This window comes from Corylus avellana, chromosome ca4 (genome assembly GCF_901000735.1).
Source record: "Corylus avellana chromosome ca4, CavTom2PMs-1.0".
Classification (NCBI taxonomy): domain Eukaryota; kingdom Viridiplantae; phylum Streptophyta; class Magnoliopsida; order Fagales; family Betulaceae; genus Corylus; species Corylus avellana.
The window spans coordinates 32,811,824-32,831,462 of NC_081544.1; the positions used below are offsets into that span (position 1 = coordinate 32,811,824).

The window sequence follows — 19,639 nt, forward strand, 5'->3', positions numbered from 1 at the left end:
GGTATTTGGGCGCGGAAAGTGAGAGAAAGCCACTAAATTAAATGGCGTGTTCGGCTTTATGTGATGTATGTCAAGGTGACAATATGTGAATTAATTTAATATGAGAGAATACTAAATTTATTTATTAAATTGAAAACTTGTCAAGTGAAGAGAAAAAATCAAAGCGAAAGAATCTTGTGAGTTTGGATATAAATATAATACATGCTATTCTTCCAATTTTTTTTCAACTATTTTTTAAATTCACAATTAGATCTTTACGACGGATCTTATAAATTTAATGGTAAATTTAAGGAGATGGACCGAAGTTTGACACAAGAAGAAAAAATAACATTTGTGTATAAATATAAATATTTGTGTAAGTAATGCTACAAGTCCTTCTTGTATCTCTCTTGAGTCCCTTTAAGAATGATGTAGCTATTAAAATTACCATTTAGCTTATAATTGATCATTATTAAATTTTGATCAAAATAATAATTTAAATAGACACATTATTTTTAGAGAGACTCAAAGGAGATACAAGAATAATTTTTAAAATTACTCATACTTGTGTGTATGTGTGTATATATTGAAAGAAGTTTGAATAATTGAGCCAGCTCAACACAAAGAGTATTGATAGGAAGGTTTCCAAGCATCGTTCGTACTTGTGAATGACATGCACCAAAACTGTGATTATGACAAATTAAGTTTGCTTGTCCCACAAGAAGGGACACCCGATTGTTTGAACAAAATGGAATCTGACACGAATTATGCAATCATAATCCCATTTTTCCTCCTCCATCACTTAAAATGATTCCATTTCCATCATCATCCACGTTGCCTTGCCACGGGAAGGCGGCAAAGTAAAGCGCTCACTTTATTTCCTTGTCAAATTCTTCCCATCTTTTTTTTTTTTTTTCCTGAAACACAATGCCAGTGCTTTTACGTCATTTTTATAGGACTAAGAAATTTCCAGTGCATAAGATTGAGATACTATTTTAATGTAATATAAATTAGTTCATATATATATATATATATATATATATATATATATATATTATTTCGTTTCAAAACCAAAAAAAAAAAAAAAAAAAAAAAAAAAATCTGCCCTACTAGGACTATCCGGCCCTTCGTGTGAGCAAACTTGAGGCAGCCCAAGTTGGATTACAATGAAATACTTTTCGTCGGCCTGGTTCCGCTCCAGCCCTGGCCCCTGGTAGCCCATATAAGCTTGGGTTACTAGCTAGCCCATTTCGTTTCAAAACCAATGCCTCCAAAATTTTAAAATTTTATTTAAATTATATGTTTTTTAAAAATAAAATTTCTAGTGTTACTAGCTAGCCCATTTCGTAGCCCATAAAAATAAAATGAAATCTCTCTCTCTCTCTCTCTCTTTCCTTTGCAAAGGTATCGAATTTCAAGTGTTACTTGCCATAGGATAAAACAAATTAATTATGGCCATGGATTTCTGAGTCTATAACACTTACTATATTATGATTTAACATTTTTATTTTTCCTGATTGATTTAAAAGTTAAAATTTTTCCATACTTCTTTATACTTTTTTACCATTTGGGTTAATCGCTAATTAAGTAAGATTTGTCTTTCATACTCGCTTGCTTAAATTAAAATTTATGTGATGCGAGATTCTGCTTGAATACTTTAGTTATGAGAGATCCAATCCTAATTAGCATGCTAAGAATTTAATTATCAAATTAAGGGTCCGTTTGGTTTAACTATTTAAAATTGTGATTCAACTTTTAAAATTGTGCGTTTTTAAAATGCACATCCTTATATGCAATTTTAAAACGTGATTTTTTTTTCTTCACATTTTTTCACACACATTTCCAAACGAAGCATTTTTTGTAATTCGGTTTATTTAAAATGCACATTTAATAAATTAATTTAGGGATTTTAGGGATTCTAAGGATTCTTTTGCACAATGTAATTTGTAAAAGAACTTCGCTATAATGTCCATTAAACTTTTACATTTTTCATGATGCCAGAATGGGCTTGAGCCCATTCTTTCCATTTTTCATTAGTTTTAGTTCTCTTATTTTAGTTAGAAAATTATTGAAAATCAGTTAATACAAAGGCAAATCCAAATCTTCAGATACTTAATTAATGTCATTTAACAACTTAGGCTCTTTAAAAAAAATGGAGGGTTTTGGATTTGGGATTACTTATCTAAAATAAAATTAATTTTAACGGAAATCCTTTGCAAAGCAATATGCATGAGATTCAACCATATGCCTGATGTGGAAGTGGGTCCCGAAACGGATATTTTTGAAAGAATGATACATGCATGATAGACACGTACACGTACGTCTGGGTGGAAGAGCTTGGTGGACACATTTATAGGAGAACACCATTGAAAGAAAGCTTCCCCAATACACACTCGATACATCCCTCCCTGGAAAAAAAATGGTGGCACGGAATGAGAGGAAATGGGGAAGCTCCTTATGGGCTTGCTGCTGTGGAAGTCCACGTGTTCGTTCATACTGTTCGTCATCCTCGGAGCCATCTTCACTAGAACAGAAGTTGGTGGAAGAAGATGGAGTCCATTTGTCAGACCAAACAAAGCCCGGATGGAAGGCCATGCCCTACATTTTAGGTCTCTCTCTCTCTCTCTCTCCGTTTGTTTTGATCAATAAAAACATGATCGTCGGTCTGGATTTGATCTTAATTATCACACACATAATTAAGGAAGCCACTTGGGAAAATGCGTGTATATATATTGCAGGAAACGAGACGATGGAGAGGTTGGCAACGTATGGGCTGACGGCAAACTTCATGGTGTATCTGATGAGGGAGTTTCAGATGGAGCAGGTGGTCGCTGCAAACATTCTCAACATTTGGAGCGCCGCCTCCAATTTCGCGACCATAATTGGTGCCTTAATTGCTGATAATTATCTTGGCAAATTTCGGATCATTGCTTTCGGATCCTTCGCATCTCTCGCGGTACGTACGCTTTTTTTTTAAAAAAAAAATTTCAGAATTTACTCGATCGGTAACATATGATCCGAAGACTTGCAAATAAATGAATAAAATATGATACGTTGTTTTCCTGTATTTTATATACTCTCTGTTTAGCTGTATTACTTATTTTGGGTTACAATCTCCCTGTTTTGAAGTGGTTTGATCTTGTGGGAGAGTCTTTTGATGCTGGTGGTTGTCCTTCAACAGCTCCATCTCGGTTCTCTACAGCACCATCCCCGCAACAATCATTTAACAGTGATTGTTGCATTTATTGTATAAGACTCTTCACTGACTTCTTGTGCATTTTAATACCACCTTGTGCGGCCTAGGAAAATACTTGGCTTGTTTATGGTTTTTCTGGGATCATAGATGAAACCATTACCTACTATTTGATTCTTTTGAACCAATCTTTGTATTTTTGTTGCATTTTCTGTTTAACCCTCTTTCCCTTATTTGATTAGGAAAAAAAAAATGAATAAAATATTTTGAAAAATATTTTAATTCAATCCATTTAATTAAATAAATAATACCATTCAAGCCTAAAAAATCATGTCGAATTTGCAAGTAGTATAAAAAACTGTAATGGATAGTCAAATATTGCAGGGTATGGTGATAGTAACATTAATAGCCTGGGTGCCGCAACTGCGCCCTCCGCCATGCATAGCTTCAGAGCAACAGCCGGGCCAATGTAATGTGTACACCAAAGCCCAACTGGGCGTTTTAGTTGTAGGCCTAAGCGGGTTAGCCATAGGCTCTGGCGGAATCCGGCCGTGCAGCATTCCCTTTGGCGTCGATCAATTTGATTCAACCACTGTCCAAGGAAGAAAAGGAACCACCAGCTTCTACAATTGGTATTACACCACACAAACAGTGATCATGTTGATCAACCAAACTCTGGTCGTCTATATCCAAGACTCCGTTAGCTGGACCTTGGCGTTCGGGATCCCGGCGGTGCTGATGTTATGCGCAATTATCTTACTATTTGCGGGAACAAAGATTTACGTGCACGTGAAACCAGAGGGCACCATGTTTTCTGGCATTACGCAGGTGTTTATAGCAGCTTACAAGAACCGCCGACTTACGCTTCCGGCTAATGGAAAGGTTGTTGGAATTTTCTACGATCCTCCATTGGAGGAAAGTGTAGCTTCAAAGCTCTCCCTCACCCAACAGTTAAGGTAATTACTGATGTCATTTCTTTTGAAATTTTTATATTATAGTGTTAAATTATTGATTAAATGATTACATTTATTATTTTGGGATACTTCACTTTATATTCTTGAATTACTATGTGATTTGACAAGTCTTCCAAACTTTAAAGCCTCTCAATTTGAATTTTTTCGTTAGATTTAGCTATTAACTTCTAACGGCAATATTTAAAAAAAAACCAAAATATCTTTTATTTTATTTTTTACTTTTTTTTTTTTAATTTTTAATTTAGAATTAAGGACAAATTTGAAATTTTATAAAAAAAGTCATGGGTATAAACGTCATTGTTTCATTTTTAATGTTTAAAATTTGAAGAAGAGGTTCAAATTAATTGTAATTGAAAGTTCTGAGGTTTAAATTTAGAGGTTTTGAAGTTTGGAGGACTTATCAAATAGCCTGATAATTTAGAAGTTTAAAGTAAAGTTACCCATATTATTTTTTATCAACTTATGTAATAAATGGTGATTTAAATGATTTGCTTTCCAAGGTTCTTGAACAAAGCAGCTTTGATAGGCGCCGACAAGGAAGTGAAACAGGATGGTTCTTGTACAAATCCATGGAAACATTGCAGCATCCAACAGGTAGAAGAGGCAAAATGCCTAGTAAAAGTTGTCCCAATATGGACATCGTGCATCATCAGCTTCATTTCCATGGCACAACAAGGAACATTCATCGTGTCACAAGCCTTGAAAATGGACCGGAACATAGGAAGTACCAACTTCCAAATCCCGGCCGGTTCACTGAGTATCATATCACTTATCACAATAGGCACATGGCTTCCATTCTATGACCGCATTCTACAACCCGCAATAGCAAAATATACAAAACGTGAAGAGGGGATGACGACTCTCCAAAGAATAGGATTTGGGAACGTTTTCTCGATTCTGACAATGGCGGTTGCCGGAATTGTTGAACAGAGGAGAAGGGTTTTGGCAGAGTCGCACGCTGGGCCTGATGGGGTCGCACCCATGTGTGTCATGTGGTTAGCACCGCAGCAAATCCTAATGGGTCTTTGTCAGGTGTTCAACACAGTTGCACTGATTGAATTTTATAACGAGGAATTTCCTGAAAACATGAGAAGCATAGGCACGTCTCTGTTCTATCTCACATCTGCCGGAGCAAGCTACATGAGTAGCTTGGTGGTGAATCTTGTGCATAATGTAACCGGAAAGGATGGCGGCCGGCGGCCTGACTGGCTGACCAACGATATTAATGTTGGCAGATTGGATTATTTCTACTTCCTCATAGCCGGAATGGCGGCGCTGAATTTTGTGTACTTTTTGTTCTGTGCTCGTCAATATCGTTACAAGGCCATTGTAAAGGTCTAAGAAGACCCTGTCTAAGATTGGAAGATTTTGATCAACAACTGAAATTACTTAGACTAATCTATATATAAAAGCTCAGAATTAATTAGGATTAAGACTTTTGGATTTTTTTTTATTTTAAATTTTTATGTATGGTTCTCATGATAACGCTTGTGGAATTTATTCCAAAGAAACTATTTGCTCCTACACATTTTAAAAGAAGCGATTGAACGTGTTCCAACCGTTCTCCACCCATTATTAATTCCTTGTTGGAAAAATAGGGAACAAGTAGGCCAACATCTTCTCTATTTATTTTCAAGTATATATACGATATTTTATAAAACATTATATATCATTTACTCTGGAACATATATAAAATAAGGGATTTGTTAATCCTGATTTAAGCGATATTTTTGTATTTAAAATATTTCAAATCACATGTAAAGCTTTATAAATAGAGTTTTGTACTGAAATTATATAATCAAGGAAATATGTAGCCTATTGAGGCTTTAATGTGTAGATGTAAGATATATGTCGAATCACCTTAATCTTTGTGTCTTTTTCTATTTCCTTCATTTTATATTCATCACATTTTGAGATCATATATGATATCAGTTAAGATCTTATAATAATTGAGGATGACTTGATCGAACACTATATATATAATGAGATCACTTGAAAGCGAAACTGTTTGGGAGGTAAAGGGCCATGGTTTTCAATTGAGATGTAAAAATAGAGATAGATCGAAGAAGAAAATATATATATATTTTCTAAATGAATTTCTACATATACACGAAACTAGGCAGCTAAATCTCTTAATTATTCTACGTATTTGGATTAAACGATCATTTTCATTTGGTTGGTGGGATTTAATTTGGCCAAGTTTCCATATTTGCATCCATCAAATTAAATCAACTCTTTGATCATTAAGATGAGAGTCTCTTCTAGCCAATAAGATTTTTTGTTTTTTTGTTTTTTTGTTTCCGACAAGATCGATATGACAGATCAAACCGAAAAAGTGACGGGAGTCGCTGAGATACAATATGAGAATTGAGATAGATGTTAATACAGGATTATGGATCCAATGGTCGGATTCCCATGTCCACAAACAAACAAATTAAAGTAGGCCCAAGTAAAAACACACCATTAGTACTCTTCCTTCTGTGCATGTGCTGGAATTGTTGAGAGTGGACTGAAAATAACACACGTCGATCTTTTGTCCTAGAAATTTTATGACACGACACATTTGCATTTCGTCATGAGCTAGCCATTAATCAATCATCCACCCCCTTCCTTATCTCTCCCTTCTGCTTTATTTATAGGTGTGCGAGAGCCAAATTTCTTTGGCTCAAATTGAAGCTGAGCAGAGAAAGAAAATGGCACTTGAGGGTAAAAGGCTATGCTGCAGGGCCAACTGTTTCCACATGCCTTCATGGTCAATATCGTCAAAACCATCGTCCCAACAAGAACAAAGGGCAAGAGATGACAAAGTTTTATCAGCTACAATTACCAAAAGAAAGCCGGGTGGATGGAGGGCTATGCCCTTCATCTTGGGTATCTCTCTCCCGATCACAAACACACGCACAAAATAACGATTTTTTTTCCCCTCTAATTTGTAGCAGGCTTGTAAAGTACGTATGTAGCTGACGGGAAAGGTTTTGGCGTTTTTTTGGATTGCAGGAAATGAAACGTTTGAAAGGTTGGCTACTTTTGGATTGTTGGCAAACTTTACGGTGTATTTGGTGAAAAAGCTCCACATGGATCAGGTTTCCGCTTCCAATGTTATTTACATATGGTCCGGTGTGTCCAATTTTGCGCCATTGGTGGGCGCTTTCATCTCTGATGCCTATGTCGGCAAGTTCCGGACAATTGCCTTTTCATCCTTCGCGTTACTTCTGGTATATATGTATACATATATGCCCCTCCCTTCTCTCTTCCATTAAAATCATAATTTTGAGGAACGTGGTGATAACATCAGTTCATAACGATGTATATATATATTGTAGATTTCCTTTTCAAATTTCTTTTCCGTTTTTGTTTTTGGTCTGGTTGGATTTAATGGTCGTGGTGGCTCTCTCCCAAATTGTGGAAACCGATTTCAATCAAATAATTGAGGATATATTGATGTCATAAGCATGATCAATAAGGCCAAATTTAATTGTTAGGTCAATTCATGCGCATGCTGTGATTTATGATTTGACGTAGTCACGTATCCCCCCAAGAGGTGATTGAACAGTGACAGTGCTGAGCCAATTTTCAAGTTTTCTAATGCATGGCTTCTGCTTTGAATAAAATTGAGTGAATGCGTGATTTCTATAATGTTTAATTAATTAGGCGATCAGGGTAGTAAATATTTATGTTATTTTATCTTTTGCATATGTTATCGTGCCGAGCATCTCTATCAAATGTTACTTTCATCATTCCAGCAGCGGTAAATAATTTTTACCAACGTCATGCAATCGACAGGGAATGGTGACGGTGACTTTGACGGCTTGGATACCGGAGCTCCTTCCTCCACCGTGCACACAACAGCAGAAAGTCTTGGGTCAATGCCTAGGTCCCACCAAAGCTCAACTGGGTATTTTAATAATGGGACTAGGATTTTTGTCGATAGGCGGCGCCGGAGTTCGGCCATGCAGCATTCCGTTTGGTGCGGATCAATTTGATCCAACCACAGATGAAGGGAAAAAGGGGATCAACAGCTTCTTCAATTGGTACTACACCTCATTCACGGTGGTCTTGTTGCTCGCTCAAACTGTAGTGGTTTATATCCAAGACTCTGTCAGCTGGGTATTGGGCTTCGGGATTCCCACTGTGTGCATGTTCTTCTCGATTATCTTATTCTTCATCGGAACAAAGTTTTATGTGCATGTGGAGCCTGAGGGAAGCCCGTTTTCCGGCATTATGCAAGTTCTTGTGGCGGCTTATAGGAAGCGCCGGATTGAGTTTCCAGCCGACGGCGAGTTAAACGGACTTTTTTATGATCCTCCCTTGAAAGGGGTTGTAATGACAAAGCTTCCTCTCACCGACCAATTCAGGTAACAACATATATATATATATATATATATGTATATATATATCTGTTATTTATGAACGATTAGGTATGGTTGATAGTGGGTTTAAAAGCTTTTTTTTTTAAAAAAAAAAAAAAAGTGATTAGGTATGATTTATAACGATTTGTGAAGGATTTTTGGTGAGATGCACATTTTTAAATTTTGAATTAATGATAGTGTTTAGTGTTATGAGTTTAATTGGGAGTTTATAATATTTCTCTACTCAAATTATATTTTTTAAAAGCCAACTAAAAACTTTGTTTTGTTGTATTTTTAGATGGATAAATATTAAACATATTTATTTTGAGAAAGATACAAATAAATATAAAGTTAATTTTTTACTAACAAAAATTAAATAATATAAGAATTAAAAAATAAGTAGTGATAATGTGACCATATCACAACTACCTTTGACCTATTGTGGCTCGTTGGACAGAATTGGTTGCACTTCCATAATTGGAGAAGACACAAATGTGTCATGTGACAACCTTGACTTAAAGAATTAAGCTCATTTGTTTTTTTTTTTAAATATTTATAGGAAAATGTGTGAAAAGTAAAAGTTATCAACCTATAGTTGTGATAATATCCTCGCAGTCGGGGACGGGAACCACGTTGAACCTTGGGGTCTCCCAAAAAAAACAAAAAAAAAGAATTATAAAAAATTATAAAATTTAATTTTTGACTCTTTAAATTATTTATTTTAGAATTTTGTCCTTCCAAACACAAATTTTTAGTTTGCCGCTGCTCTTAGCGATCGAAGAGCATTTTTATTTTGTAAAACATAAAAAAAAAACCAAAGGAGAAATTTTTTAATGCTATTCATAAAAGGTCGGTGAAGGTTAAACACATCATTTTAAATTTTTTTAAATTAACATCAAAATATTTTTACTTTTTATATTATATTATTAACTTTTTATTATTATTCAAATAAAAAAATTACTACAAAATAAAACTTTTTCATTTTTTATATAAAATATTTTACTTTTTTTTTACATTAATCTACATCATCAACTAATATCTAAGTTAATCCATTTTACCAAACACAGCATAACATCGATATTCCAAATGCTAGAATCGAGGTGGCTTGATCCATTTTGGATTATTTGAACCTCTGATGTCAGATAATAATTGAGCATTCATGCTTTTAGTTGATTTTTGTTGGGGGTCACTGTCTTACGTCATGCCAATAATGCACCTTGAACGTGACACTTTTTTCTTTAATAAATAAAATATTTTATAGTATAACATTCGTCCAACAATTTTATCATACTACTCTTCAGTTAATTGTTGATTTGTTTTATTCAATAAAAATTAATTAAAAGTAATATATTAACTTTCTTAGATAAAATATACATTATTTCAAGTACTTAATTTACATGGAATAACTGGGTTTATTTATTTATTTCTCTCAGATTCCTAAATAAAGCTGCCATAATAGAAGTGGGTGAACTAAAGGCGGCAGATGGTAGTCGTTCGGATCAATGGAGGCTCTGCAGCATCCAGCAGGTGGAAGAGGTTAAATGTCTAGTTAGAATCATCCCAATATGGTCTGCCGGTATCATTAGCCTCATGACCATGACTCAACAAGGAACATTTACTGTATTTCAAGCCATGAAAATGGACCGCCACCTTGGCCCCCGCTTCCAAATCCCAGCCGGTTCAATAGGAGTCATATCACTCATCACAGTAGGACTATGGCTCCCGTTCTACGACCGCATCCTCGTACCCGTCCTCCGAAAGATCACGAAACACGAAGGCGGGATCACGCTTCTCCAAAGAATCGGAATAGGGATTGTTTTTTCGATTCTGGCAATGGTCGTAGCCGGGTTGACAGAACGGGTGAGAAGGGCTTCGGCTATAAAACACCATCATCCCGATGGGGTTGCACCCATGTCAGTCATGTGGCTAACACCCCAACTTATTCTGATGGGCTTTTCTGAGGCGTTTAATATTCTCGGGCAGATTGAATTCTTCAACAGACAGTTTCCTGAGCACATGACAAGCGTCGGCAATGCTCTTTTTTCCTGTTCCTTTGCCCTAGCAAACTACCTGAGTAGCTTACTGGTGAATGTTGTGCACCACGTCACCGGAGGGCATGGCCGGCCTGATTGGTTGGCAAATGATCTCAACGCTGGCAGACTCGAGTATTTCTATTTTTCTATAGCGGGGATGGGGCTCCTGAATTTAATCTACTTTTTGTACTGTGCTCATCGATATCGTTACAAGGGCAATGCTGTACAAATACAAGACAATAATTCCCATGTTGACGTGGAGCTTCGGTCGGTCAAAGCTTGAATATTACGAACGTAATAATATTGTGTTTAATTACTTAGCTTTACTATGAGGACACCCAATAAGTAACAGAGGGCCGGGGTTTTCTTTATATGTATGTATAATATTCCAGTTGGAATGTTAGCTGTGGAATTAGGTATAACGAATTCAATGAATATATAGGGTACGTATGGCTATTCAAATAATTTGTAGCAGAACAAGTATGGGTTGCTTGAGAATTAAATATGTTATCTACATGCACTGCCTGGGTTCAACTAGCATGCTTGCCACGCTAGCTTGAGCATAGCAGTAGCATTTCTCTTTGTCAAATTGCAAAAGTTTTTAATAATGAATTATATTTAGTAAACTATTATGTAATTGTCATACAATTACTTGATGTTGTAGGTACTTGTAAAAATATTTTAAAGGTTGATTTTCATTGTCCGTTATTATCATTGTATAACAGTTTACTAAATAACATTACTCTTTTTAAAAATTTTACGTATCATAGAATATATTTTTTAAAATCTCAATCATTAATTAGTTTTAAATTCAATAATTGAAATTAGGTACTTTGATTATTTAGTAGACTGTTATATGATTATCACACAACTAAAATTGCGTGACATTAAAAATCAACTTTTGTTTTGTTGATCATTCAAAGGCTAACATTTCCTACTAGGAGCATTCATATCAAGCTCTTTAAAATTTTTTAAATTTAACTTTGCAAATTTACTTTTTTTTTTTCTTTAACTAGCCACTTTTAAAATTACAAAATATCACTCTTTAAATATTTCTATATATTCTTTAGCTAAATATTATTTTTTATTAATAAATGTAATTGCCATGAAATTCACTCACTTTGATTCCACGTGAAAAATTTACCAAAATGCCACTTCAACAACCAAAATAATATTAAAAAATAAATAGCTTTTGCTTTTGGTGTCTTTATATTTGAAGAGAACGTTAAAAGCAAATATTAAATTTAATTTTGGATAAAGAGTTTGATAAATAATGTTTTTTTTTTTTTTTTGTGGAATTTGTTAAAATTTTTGAGAAATGTTAAATATGAAGACTTGATGGGGATGCTCTAAGTCATCAAATTACATGACACTCATATATAATTGTCTATTAAATAATATTATTGAACAAAATTGTATCATGTGAGTAATTTTCAATGGGTACGTATTAATTATATTGATCCATATTTTGAAAGTGGTGGCCGGTGACGTGACAAAGTATGAATGATTGAATTCCAAACGAACCGTTGAAATTTTGAATGCTTGAGATGGAAACAAATCTATTTGGTAGAATATTGGAATAATTTCTAAATAATGATATCCATTAATTATTGTTGCTAAAAGGTTTATATATAGGGTTGTGTGAAGTCCAAGGTGTGGGTGTGGCATCACTGGCATGGGATGAGAGACATCCCACTTAAATTTGAAAGCCGATAAGTCTTGTCATGAGATCAAAGTGGAAAAAAGGGATTAGGGAGGTTCAATGATTGTACCCGCTGAGATCAAGCTTGCTTGGAGCCTTCGATCTCCTTGTATTTGCATGGGCATGTAATTAAAGGATGTCATGGGTTGCCTCTCCCTTTCCCATCTTTGAGCCTTCACGGATCTTTGCAGCCCACCGGAATGATATTGACAGACACAGAATGTGGTCAATTTATCTTCGTCTTCTTAATTTCTTGATCGACAAATCAATCTCATTAATATATATATATATATATACACACAAAAATATTGGGTGAAACTCACTCGATATCAATAGATGCCTTCCCATTAAAATTTATCCCTATATTGATTATATGACCACAATTACCATATGGTACTTACACTCATTTTAGGTCGTATTTAAATCAAATTAAAATATATATCTCAAGTGAAGTTAGTGAACCATGTCAATTAAGTGAGAAGCCAAATGTCGTAGTCGATCATAAATTAGATATGTAGTTAATTAATGTTCACAATAGCCTGCTCTATTAATACTGATAAGATAGTATAATAATTTATTTTTTAACAGCTTCATATTCGTGACTCGACCACAAAGTCACAATTTATTCGACATGGTAGGTGACTCTGATTCTAAATTTACAACCTATCGGTTTAAGCTTTTAAAATAAATGGTTATTTAATATAAAATAATTAAAGCATTGATTATATCATAAAATTCATCTCTTTCTTGTCAATTTAAACTTCTAAAATAGGTGATCTAATAAATTATAATTAAGGACCAGTTTAGGTCGATGGGCAAGATCGAGGACCACCACAGCACCACTAACCAAAATATGTCCATATCAAAGCGCGTTGTGGTATTAATCATGCACCATCCTAAAAGTTCCAAAACTCCCATTCCTGGCACTTCCATTTGCCCTAGACCAGTCCTGTAAATGGAAGATATTGCTAAAATATATCCGTCACAAGCGTATAGTCCTTGCGCACTTTATATGTGGTGCCCTTTAGTTTTTACGTGAATAAATAAAAAGATTCCATCATATCTATTCTAGAAATTTTCTAACTTTTTGCCCATATGCAACCCATCAATATATATCCTGAGTCTCCACCACCACCGCCTCTGATATTTCTAGGTCGTACCAGTTACAGATATCATTTTCAATGTTGACTCAGATCTCTGCATCATTTGAAGAGTAATGATACACATGAACAAGCTGTTACTTTAGCAATTTGCGTGTCTGTGTCGGATATTCTGTGGGTTTTATTCATGTATATGTACCAGTCACAAAGATACACCAATTAAGCCGGCCGGAGAAGTATTTCAGTGATCGAGCCATGTCGGCCACTAATTCCTCTCTAGCTAGCTTCCAAATATCTACATTGTACCAAAAGTAACCCACCAATGAGCCGAGACAAAATTGCACATGCATCACTAGCAACCGATTCTGCAGCTGGGTGGCTAGCTGCAGGTTCACTGAAAAGGCATTTAGGCATTCACAGAGTTTATAAGTTAGATACAACAAGCCATGGTTGTAAGATTGATGAGTCAAAATCAAGATAGCAACATTTGTAATGCGCTAAACCAGCTAGGCCCGGTCTAGCTGGTAAGGTAACTTTTTCTGTGGTGATCATCAAATGAATATGATTCCCAGTAACTTTTTATAAGTTAAAGTTTTTTGGAATAATTTATGATTTAATATGGTATTAGAACAAAAATTATTAATTCACTTGTGTTATGCATTACCTAATAAAATAGAGTTAAAATCCACATGCGAACGATTGATTTAATACTGATAAAAATCAGTTAATCTAGAGATATATGGTTCTTGTTAGTGTTTTTTTTGGTATTTTTTATTGTTGTTTTGAAAAAGTGTTGTAATATAATATAAAAATAAAAACTATTTTTATATTTTTAAGAGTGTTTTATGCTTTAAATTGTTGGTTAATATTTTTGTTTAGAAAAAACAAAAAAAAAAACAAAATTTTTGACAAACCAACCCTTTATGACTTTGCAAGTACTTTTTTTTAAGGTAATTTATATTGATGTTAATTGCACAACAGTTGATTTTCTGCACAACTCCATAACAACTACTCTTGATTTTCTACGTGTAATAACTAATGGTGGGTGCTCATCAGTTGGCAACCCAGCTGCGGTGTGCAGTGGGGTAATGTGCAACATTAACAAAACACTAAAAATTGCATGTAACGGGAAAACGTTTTTATGCTGCTTCTCAACTTGGATGTAAAAGAAACGATTAGACAAAACACTCTTGTTTTCTGAGGATGCAATCATGCAAGGCATTCAGACGGTATATATACCAACGAACTGGCTTACATCTTTAACAGTGTATGAGGTTGGGAAAGTCGTCTATTATCGTCAAAATACCCGGAAATGACTGTTCAAAAGATTTGTATGTCGTTGATCTATATATATCTCAATTGTCATCCCACATGTCCTCATGACATCTTCCCATACACTTAATTTCCTTGTTTAAATTGTCACTTGTCTTTTTTTATGCATGTGAGCCATCATTGATATTGAGATAAACCAAGCCCAGTAGGGATCCCTTAATCTTTCACTTTTTTCGCTTTCTCATGCCCATGCTTCCCATTCTTTTTCTTAAAATGAAAAAAAACATAGTTGAGAGTCGCATAGAATAGACCTAAACAGTGGAAACCACAAGCCCTCATTTAAGTCTGATTTAGCTATATATATAGAATGACTCTAGAGTATCAATGGGACTTAACACTGCTAATTTTGTGATTTTTCAGCTTAATTTCTGCAATATAGTTATGCATTTCATCTTAACAATGGAATTCTGTATAATTGTTTTGGATTAATTCAATGCTCTTAATATTTACAAAAAGAATAGAAAAAAGAGAATGCAACCCTCTTTCCCATGCCTCCCACACAATAGGCTTATCTGCGGTCTTGGAGCAGCTCTGAAGATGATGGAGGAGGGTCTTGCATTAACTGATCAACATGAGATCAAGCAGAGAGAACGTACAATTATCAAAGAGTATAGAGATTAAACATGTTGTCCACTATTGACATCTTCCAACCCTTTGACATTAATCGCGATTAATACTCGTGTAGGAGCATATTTGTGATTGTGTTTAAAAAATAGAACTTTTAAGTAAAAAAAACTTTTTTTTTTTTTTTTTCAAAAGTTTTATTTTTAAGCTTTTGCCAAAAATAATTTTTAGGTTTTTTAAACCCTTAAAAGTGCTTTTAATTTTTTTACTAAACATATACTTTTTTTTTTTTTTTCTTCAAATGGACTTTTGAAGTGTTAAACGTACTTTTAGGCCTTTCAAACCAACACCCAAACAGGCCATGCGCGCGCGCGCACACACATATATATAAAGGGAAATGAAAAGGGAAAATTATATAAAAAGTAAAAATAAGGAGTGAGTAATCCAAATAAAAGCCATAAACAACCAGTAATTACAACAAACCTAAAAACTAAGGCCGCCAACAAGGGCAATAACCAAATGCAAAATTTTGTAACCAGAACAACCAAAGAACCAATTGTGATTCAGCACACTGAATGAGCATGCATTGAAGGGGGTTGAGTCAGAGCCGCCATAGAGAAGCCATATCTCGGAGTCTAAAAATGCATGAGGATACCAAAACAAAAGCTACAACAAGATTGGTGGATCTCCGTACCTAGCCCAAAAAATGATACCATCTATCTATATATGGAGATCCATTACTGGAGAAATGGAGCTAGCACAACATGGCAGGAAAGCACAAAAATAAAATAAAAGAACAAACAACACACAAAACAACAAACAAAACAGAAGCTCAAACATGCACCACAAGAAAAACTAATTAACGACAGCAACAAATGTGGAGGCATTTGAAACACGACGATACTACAAACGCCTATCAAAACAACCAAAATTCTACTAGGCTACTAGCCCCACAAAACACCAAACAAAAAAATACTAAAACAAACGTACAAGAATTCAATTACAACTCAACAACACACATACAAACAAACAGATCCTCACACAGACTACCCATCTGCAGTTTTTGCAGAACCATAATATATACACTTATACAGCAATCTGCAGAAAACTCATTGAAACATAGCTCTTAATTTTCTAAGTTCTTCTTAAACTGGTAGCTTTCTTGATCTGATTTCCTCCCATATTTCAGCACTAGAGTATTGACCTCGATCTTTTTGAAATCACTCACGCTATAGCTAGTTTGTTTGAAAATTTTCTTTTGTTTCAACTAGTGGTGTACATCCTACGTTATTTAAAATTTTAAATGACATAACAAAATATACACCATATAATAATAATAATAATAATAATAATAATAATAAATTATTAAATCTGCAAAATATAATATGGACCATAAAATGATTTTTTTCTATTTAACTTGAAATAAAGAAAATCTTGATTCATGCATGTGATAAGCGGTTGCACAAATTAAAGTGTCTTGACAAAATAATTAGTTTATGTTTCGTAAGGTACTCTTTGTTTTTTGTTTTTTTAAATAAAATTATTAACAAATAACCTAATTAAAACATAAAATACTCCTTAAAATACAAAAAAAATCTTCACATTTGTACGACGCATCATAACACTTTTTTAAACTAAAATAAAGAATTCGACCAAAAACAAATAGAGCTATAATTATAGAATAATTTTTGGATCCAATAGAGGAAAAAAACACAAATGAATTTATTGCCATTCTTGAAGGCATGGAATTGAATTCCATGCATTTCTAGTTCCATTTCATGAACAATGACCATTTCATGAAGTGAGAAAACTAAAAAAAAAAGGGGGTTAAAGTATTTATTTCTTTGAGATCAAGGGTACGTTTGGCATTAGAATTTCATAATTAACAATCTTAAAAAAGCTGTGAGATATCTTGGCCATGCATCGAAGCAATAGTCGCGTACAAAATGGGACGTAAACTTCTTATTATAATTCGATCGGAAATGTTTATCCACTGAACTAGTTGACACATATATGATTTACCGCTACGAGACTCTAGCTATGATGCACCAAAAAAATAAATAAATTCATTTGAGCAAGAAAAACTTTTGGGTAGGCCAGAGCCCAACCCAACGTTATTTTGGGCTCATTTTAGATATATGGCCCATTGGAAAGGGCTAGTAATTAGCCCAGCCTAAAAATTTACACAGTGCGAGCCGCGCTGTGAACCAGACCAATCCTCAAAGTCCAATACACTTCAATCTCTTCCGTGGATCCACGTCACGCTCGCACCGAAATGTAAGGTGGGCAGGAGATCTCTCGCTGCGCATTGTACTGGACTGGAGCAAACGTCAAGGACCCCATAGACTCTGTACACGTGTACTTTGTCAGGTCCCACGAAGTCCACTTCCACTTCTCATTTCCTAAAACCCTTGGCTCCGAGGCCACGTTCATAGGTTTCCATGCTTTGAATTTTCACCGGTAGCGTAAAAATCAGCCTGTTCGAGAACAACACAGCGAAGTACCTCTCGCTCTCGTCCATGGATTCGTCTTCTTCCTCTTCTTCTTCTTCGTCTCCAACGACGTCGTCTCTGCAACTAGCCATGGCGGCCTTGGTGGGGGCCTCACTGGTGGCCATCTCGGCGTTCTACATCCACAAGCGCAGCGTCGACCAGGTCCTCCAGCGCCTCATCGAGATCCGCCGCAAACCCTCTCGCAATGCCGGCGACCGTTTTTCCATCGAGTATGACGACGAGGCAGAAGAGGAAGAGGAAGCGGAAGCAGAAGAAGAAGAAGAGCGAGACGACGACCGGGGGTACGGCTCCGACGGAGAGATGGTGGTTGATCGGAAAATGCGGGGCCGGAGTTTGTCTAAGTCGCTGGACGAGAACATGCTTCGGAGTTCTAAAATTTCGGCGTCGTTGCCCAATGTGGCGTCGAGGAATGATTGGTGGGACGAAGACCCCAAGCTTGATCAGCCACCGGTTGGACTAAGGGCTCAAGGTTTTGCTTTCTCGCTGGACAGACTCAATTTGATTCCCCAGGGGCTTCCGCCTCTTCGACTGGATCAAAGAGACGGTATGCCTTCCATATTCTGCTTGGAAATTTAAAAAATAATTTTATCAAGGCTTTTAGTGATATTATTCTATATAGGTTCGGAACACTTTGAATCAAATACGGTTCGTTGTTGGTTGAAAATAATTTGAGAAACTCATGTGATAAAAGAGAAAACAAAGATAATGCTATCTTTTACTTATAGTATTGCTTATAGTATTGTTGGCTTTCAACTTCTTGAGTTTCTGTATTTTTTAAGGAGTCTGTGTATACTATACATTTTAGAAGTTGCAATATTTTAATTACTTATAAATAAATAAAGCCATTTTCCCCATATTTGAGGATATTTTACTTGGTCTTGAATAGCTTTTCAATCAAAGGACAATTTGGGATCCTAAATTGCATCAAAATTTGTTTTCTTTTGGCTATTTGTAGGAGAGAATCAGTATGTCAAGCGTTCTGGTATTGGTACAAGGATAGTATCTGTTGGTAGGCTAGTGACTCCAAGATCCCCTGCTGGCAATGCTTTTGATAATGCAGGAGATTCTGACGAGGAAGGAACTGAGCTTGCAAATGAAGATGACATACTTTTTAGCTATGGATATATAGATTCTTCAACTGATATCACAAATGCACAAGTATGTGTTGTACTATTTACTTAAGCTCTTAACTGTCACATTCTAGTATACCAAAAGTAGGGTACAGATGATATTGAGGTTACCAAAATTAGCAGTTTCCTTGAAAAGTAAACTCCAATCTCAGGTTGTTACTTTGTTGTTCATTACGGGGCGAGTCATGTCAACATAGAGAAAAGTTCTGTAGTCTAATTATATACGTATTATTTCTGTTACTAAGGATACAAATGTGACAACATATTTATGATTAAGTGAGAAATAATAAATCCGTTTCGCTGGTTGATGGATTTGCAGGATGTAAATTCTGACAACCACCAAAATTTGTGCACTGTTCCAATAATGGGTGACGATGGGAACTTCATGCAAGATAAGATGTGCAGTCCAACAGCAAGTGAAGCAAAAGCTGGTGTAGATCCGCTTAGCAACGGAAAGATAGATAATGCTTCAGGGCACATAGTGGGGAATGATCCTAATTTTGGCAACACTAATACTCTGAGAACAACAGTACATGGTATTTTCAACTTCCTTGTCCTAAAGAGTTTCATGGAGATCTATGTCTCGTTTCCATCACTTCTCTATTTTGTTGATGCCTGTATTTACTGGTCATACGTACTATCTGTAGACCAACTCATTGGCGTTATTGACATTTTTCTACTTGTTGGGTTTTTTTAATCACAATTCTAGGGGGAAAAAACCTAAAAAGTATGTTATTTTCTAAATGAATTTCTACATATACACGAAACTA

General features: G+C 35.2%; 3 protein-coding genes across 3 annotated transcripts; all 3 read left to right on the forward strand.

Moving 5' to 3' along the window:
• Positions 1 to 2,398: 2,398 nt before the first annotated feature.
• On the forward strand, positions 2,399 to 5,487 carry LOC132178440 (putative protein NRT1/ PTR FAMILY 2.14). Its single transcript, XM_059590879.1, has 4 exons — positions 2,399 to 2,588; positions 2,718 to 2,935; positions 3,557 to 4,128; positions 4,647 to 5,487. Exons 1-4 carry the CDS (start codon positions 2,399 to 2,401, stop codon positions 5,485 to 5,487), a joined length of 1,821 nt encoding a protein of 606 aa, XP_059446862.1.
• A 1,227-nt stretch (positions 5,488 to 6,714) lies between these two features.
• LOC132178927 (protein NRT1/ PTR FAMILY 2.13-like) lies at positions 6,715 to 11,110 on the forward strand. The gene is made up of 4 exons (XM_059591514.1): positions 6,715 to 7,017; positions 7,144 to 7,361; positions 7,930 to 8,501; positions 9,929 to 11,110. Exons 1-4 carry the CDS (start codon positions 6,840 to 6,842, stop codon positions 10,809 to 10,811), a joined length of 1,851 nt encoding a protein of 616 aa, XP_059447497.1. The 5' UTR covers positions 6,715 to 6,839; the 3' UTR covers positions 10,812 to 11,110.
• Positions 11,111 to 17,719: 6,609 nt separating this feature from the next.
• Positions 17,720 to 19,566, forward strand: LOC132178441 (uncharacterized). The gene is made up of 3 exons (XM_059590880.1): positions 17,720 to 18,283; positions 18,695 to 18,897; positions 19,189 to 19,566. Exons 1-3 carry the CDS (start codon positions 17,746 to 17,748, stop codon positions 19,564 to 19,566), a joined length of 1,119 nt encoding a protein of 372 aa, XP_059446863.1. The 5' UTR covers positions 17,720 to 17,745.
• The last annotated feature ends 73 nt before the right edge of the window (positions 19,567 to 19,639 follow it).

Excerpts from the sequence above, each read along its gene's own strand:
- LOC132178440 (XM_059590879.1), top strand. The coding sequence starts at position 2,399 with ATGGTGGCACGGAATGAGAGGAAATGGGGAAGCTCCTTATGGGCTTGC. Across the intron at positions 2,589-2,717 it reads GGCCATGCCCTACATTTTAG|GAAACGAGACGATGGAGAGG; the intron begins GTCTCTCTCTCT and ends TATATATTGCAG. Across the intron at positions 4,129-4,646 it reads TCCCTCACCCAACAGTTAAG|GTTCTTGAACAAAGCAGCTT; the intron begins GTAATTACTGAT and ends TTGCTTTCCAAG.
- LOC132178927 (XM_059591514.1), top strand. The coding sequence starts at position 6,840 with ATGGCACTTGAGGGTAAAAGGCTATGCTGCAGGGCCAACTGTTTCCAC. Across the intron at positions 7,018-7,143 it reads GGCTATGCCCTTCATCTTGG|GAAATGAAACGTTTGAAAGG; the intron begins GTATCTCTCTCC and ends TTTGGATTGCAG. Across the intron at positions 7,362-7,929 it reads CATCCTTCGCGTTACTTCTG|GGAATGGTGACGGTGACTTT; the intron begins GTATATATGTAT and ends TGCAATCGACAG.
- LOC132178441 (XM_059590880.1), top strand. The coding sequence starts at position 17,746 with ATGGATTCGTCTTCTTCCTCTTCTTCTTCTTCGTCTCCAACGACGTCG. Across the intron at positions 18,284-18,694 it reads TCGACTGGATCAAAGAGACG|GAGAGAATCAGTATGTCAAG; the intron begins GTATGCCTTCCA and ends GGCTATTTGTAG. Across the intron at positions 18,898-19,188 it reads CTGATATCACAAATGCACAA|GATGTAAATTCTGACAACCA; the intron begins GTATGTGTTGTA and ends ATGGATTTGCAG.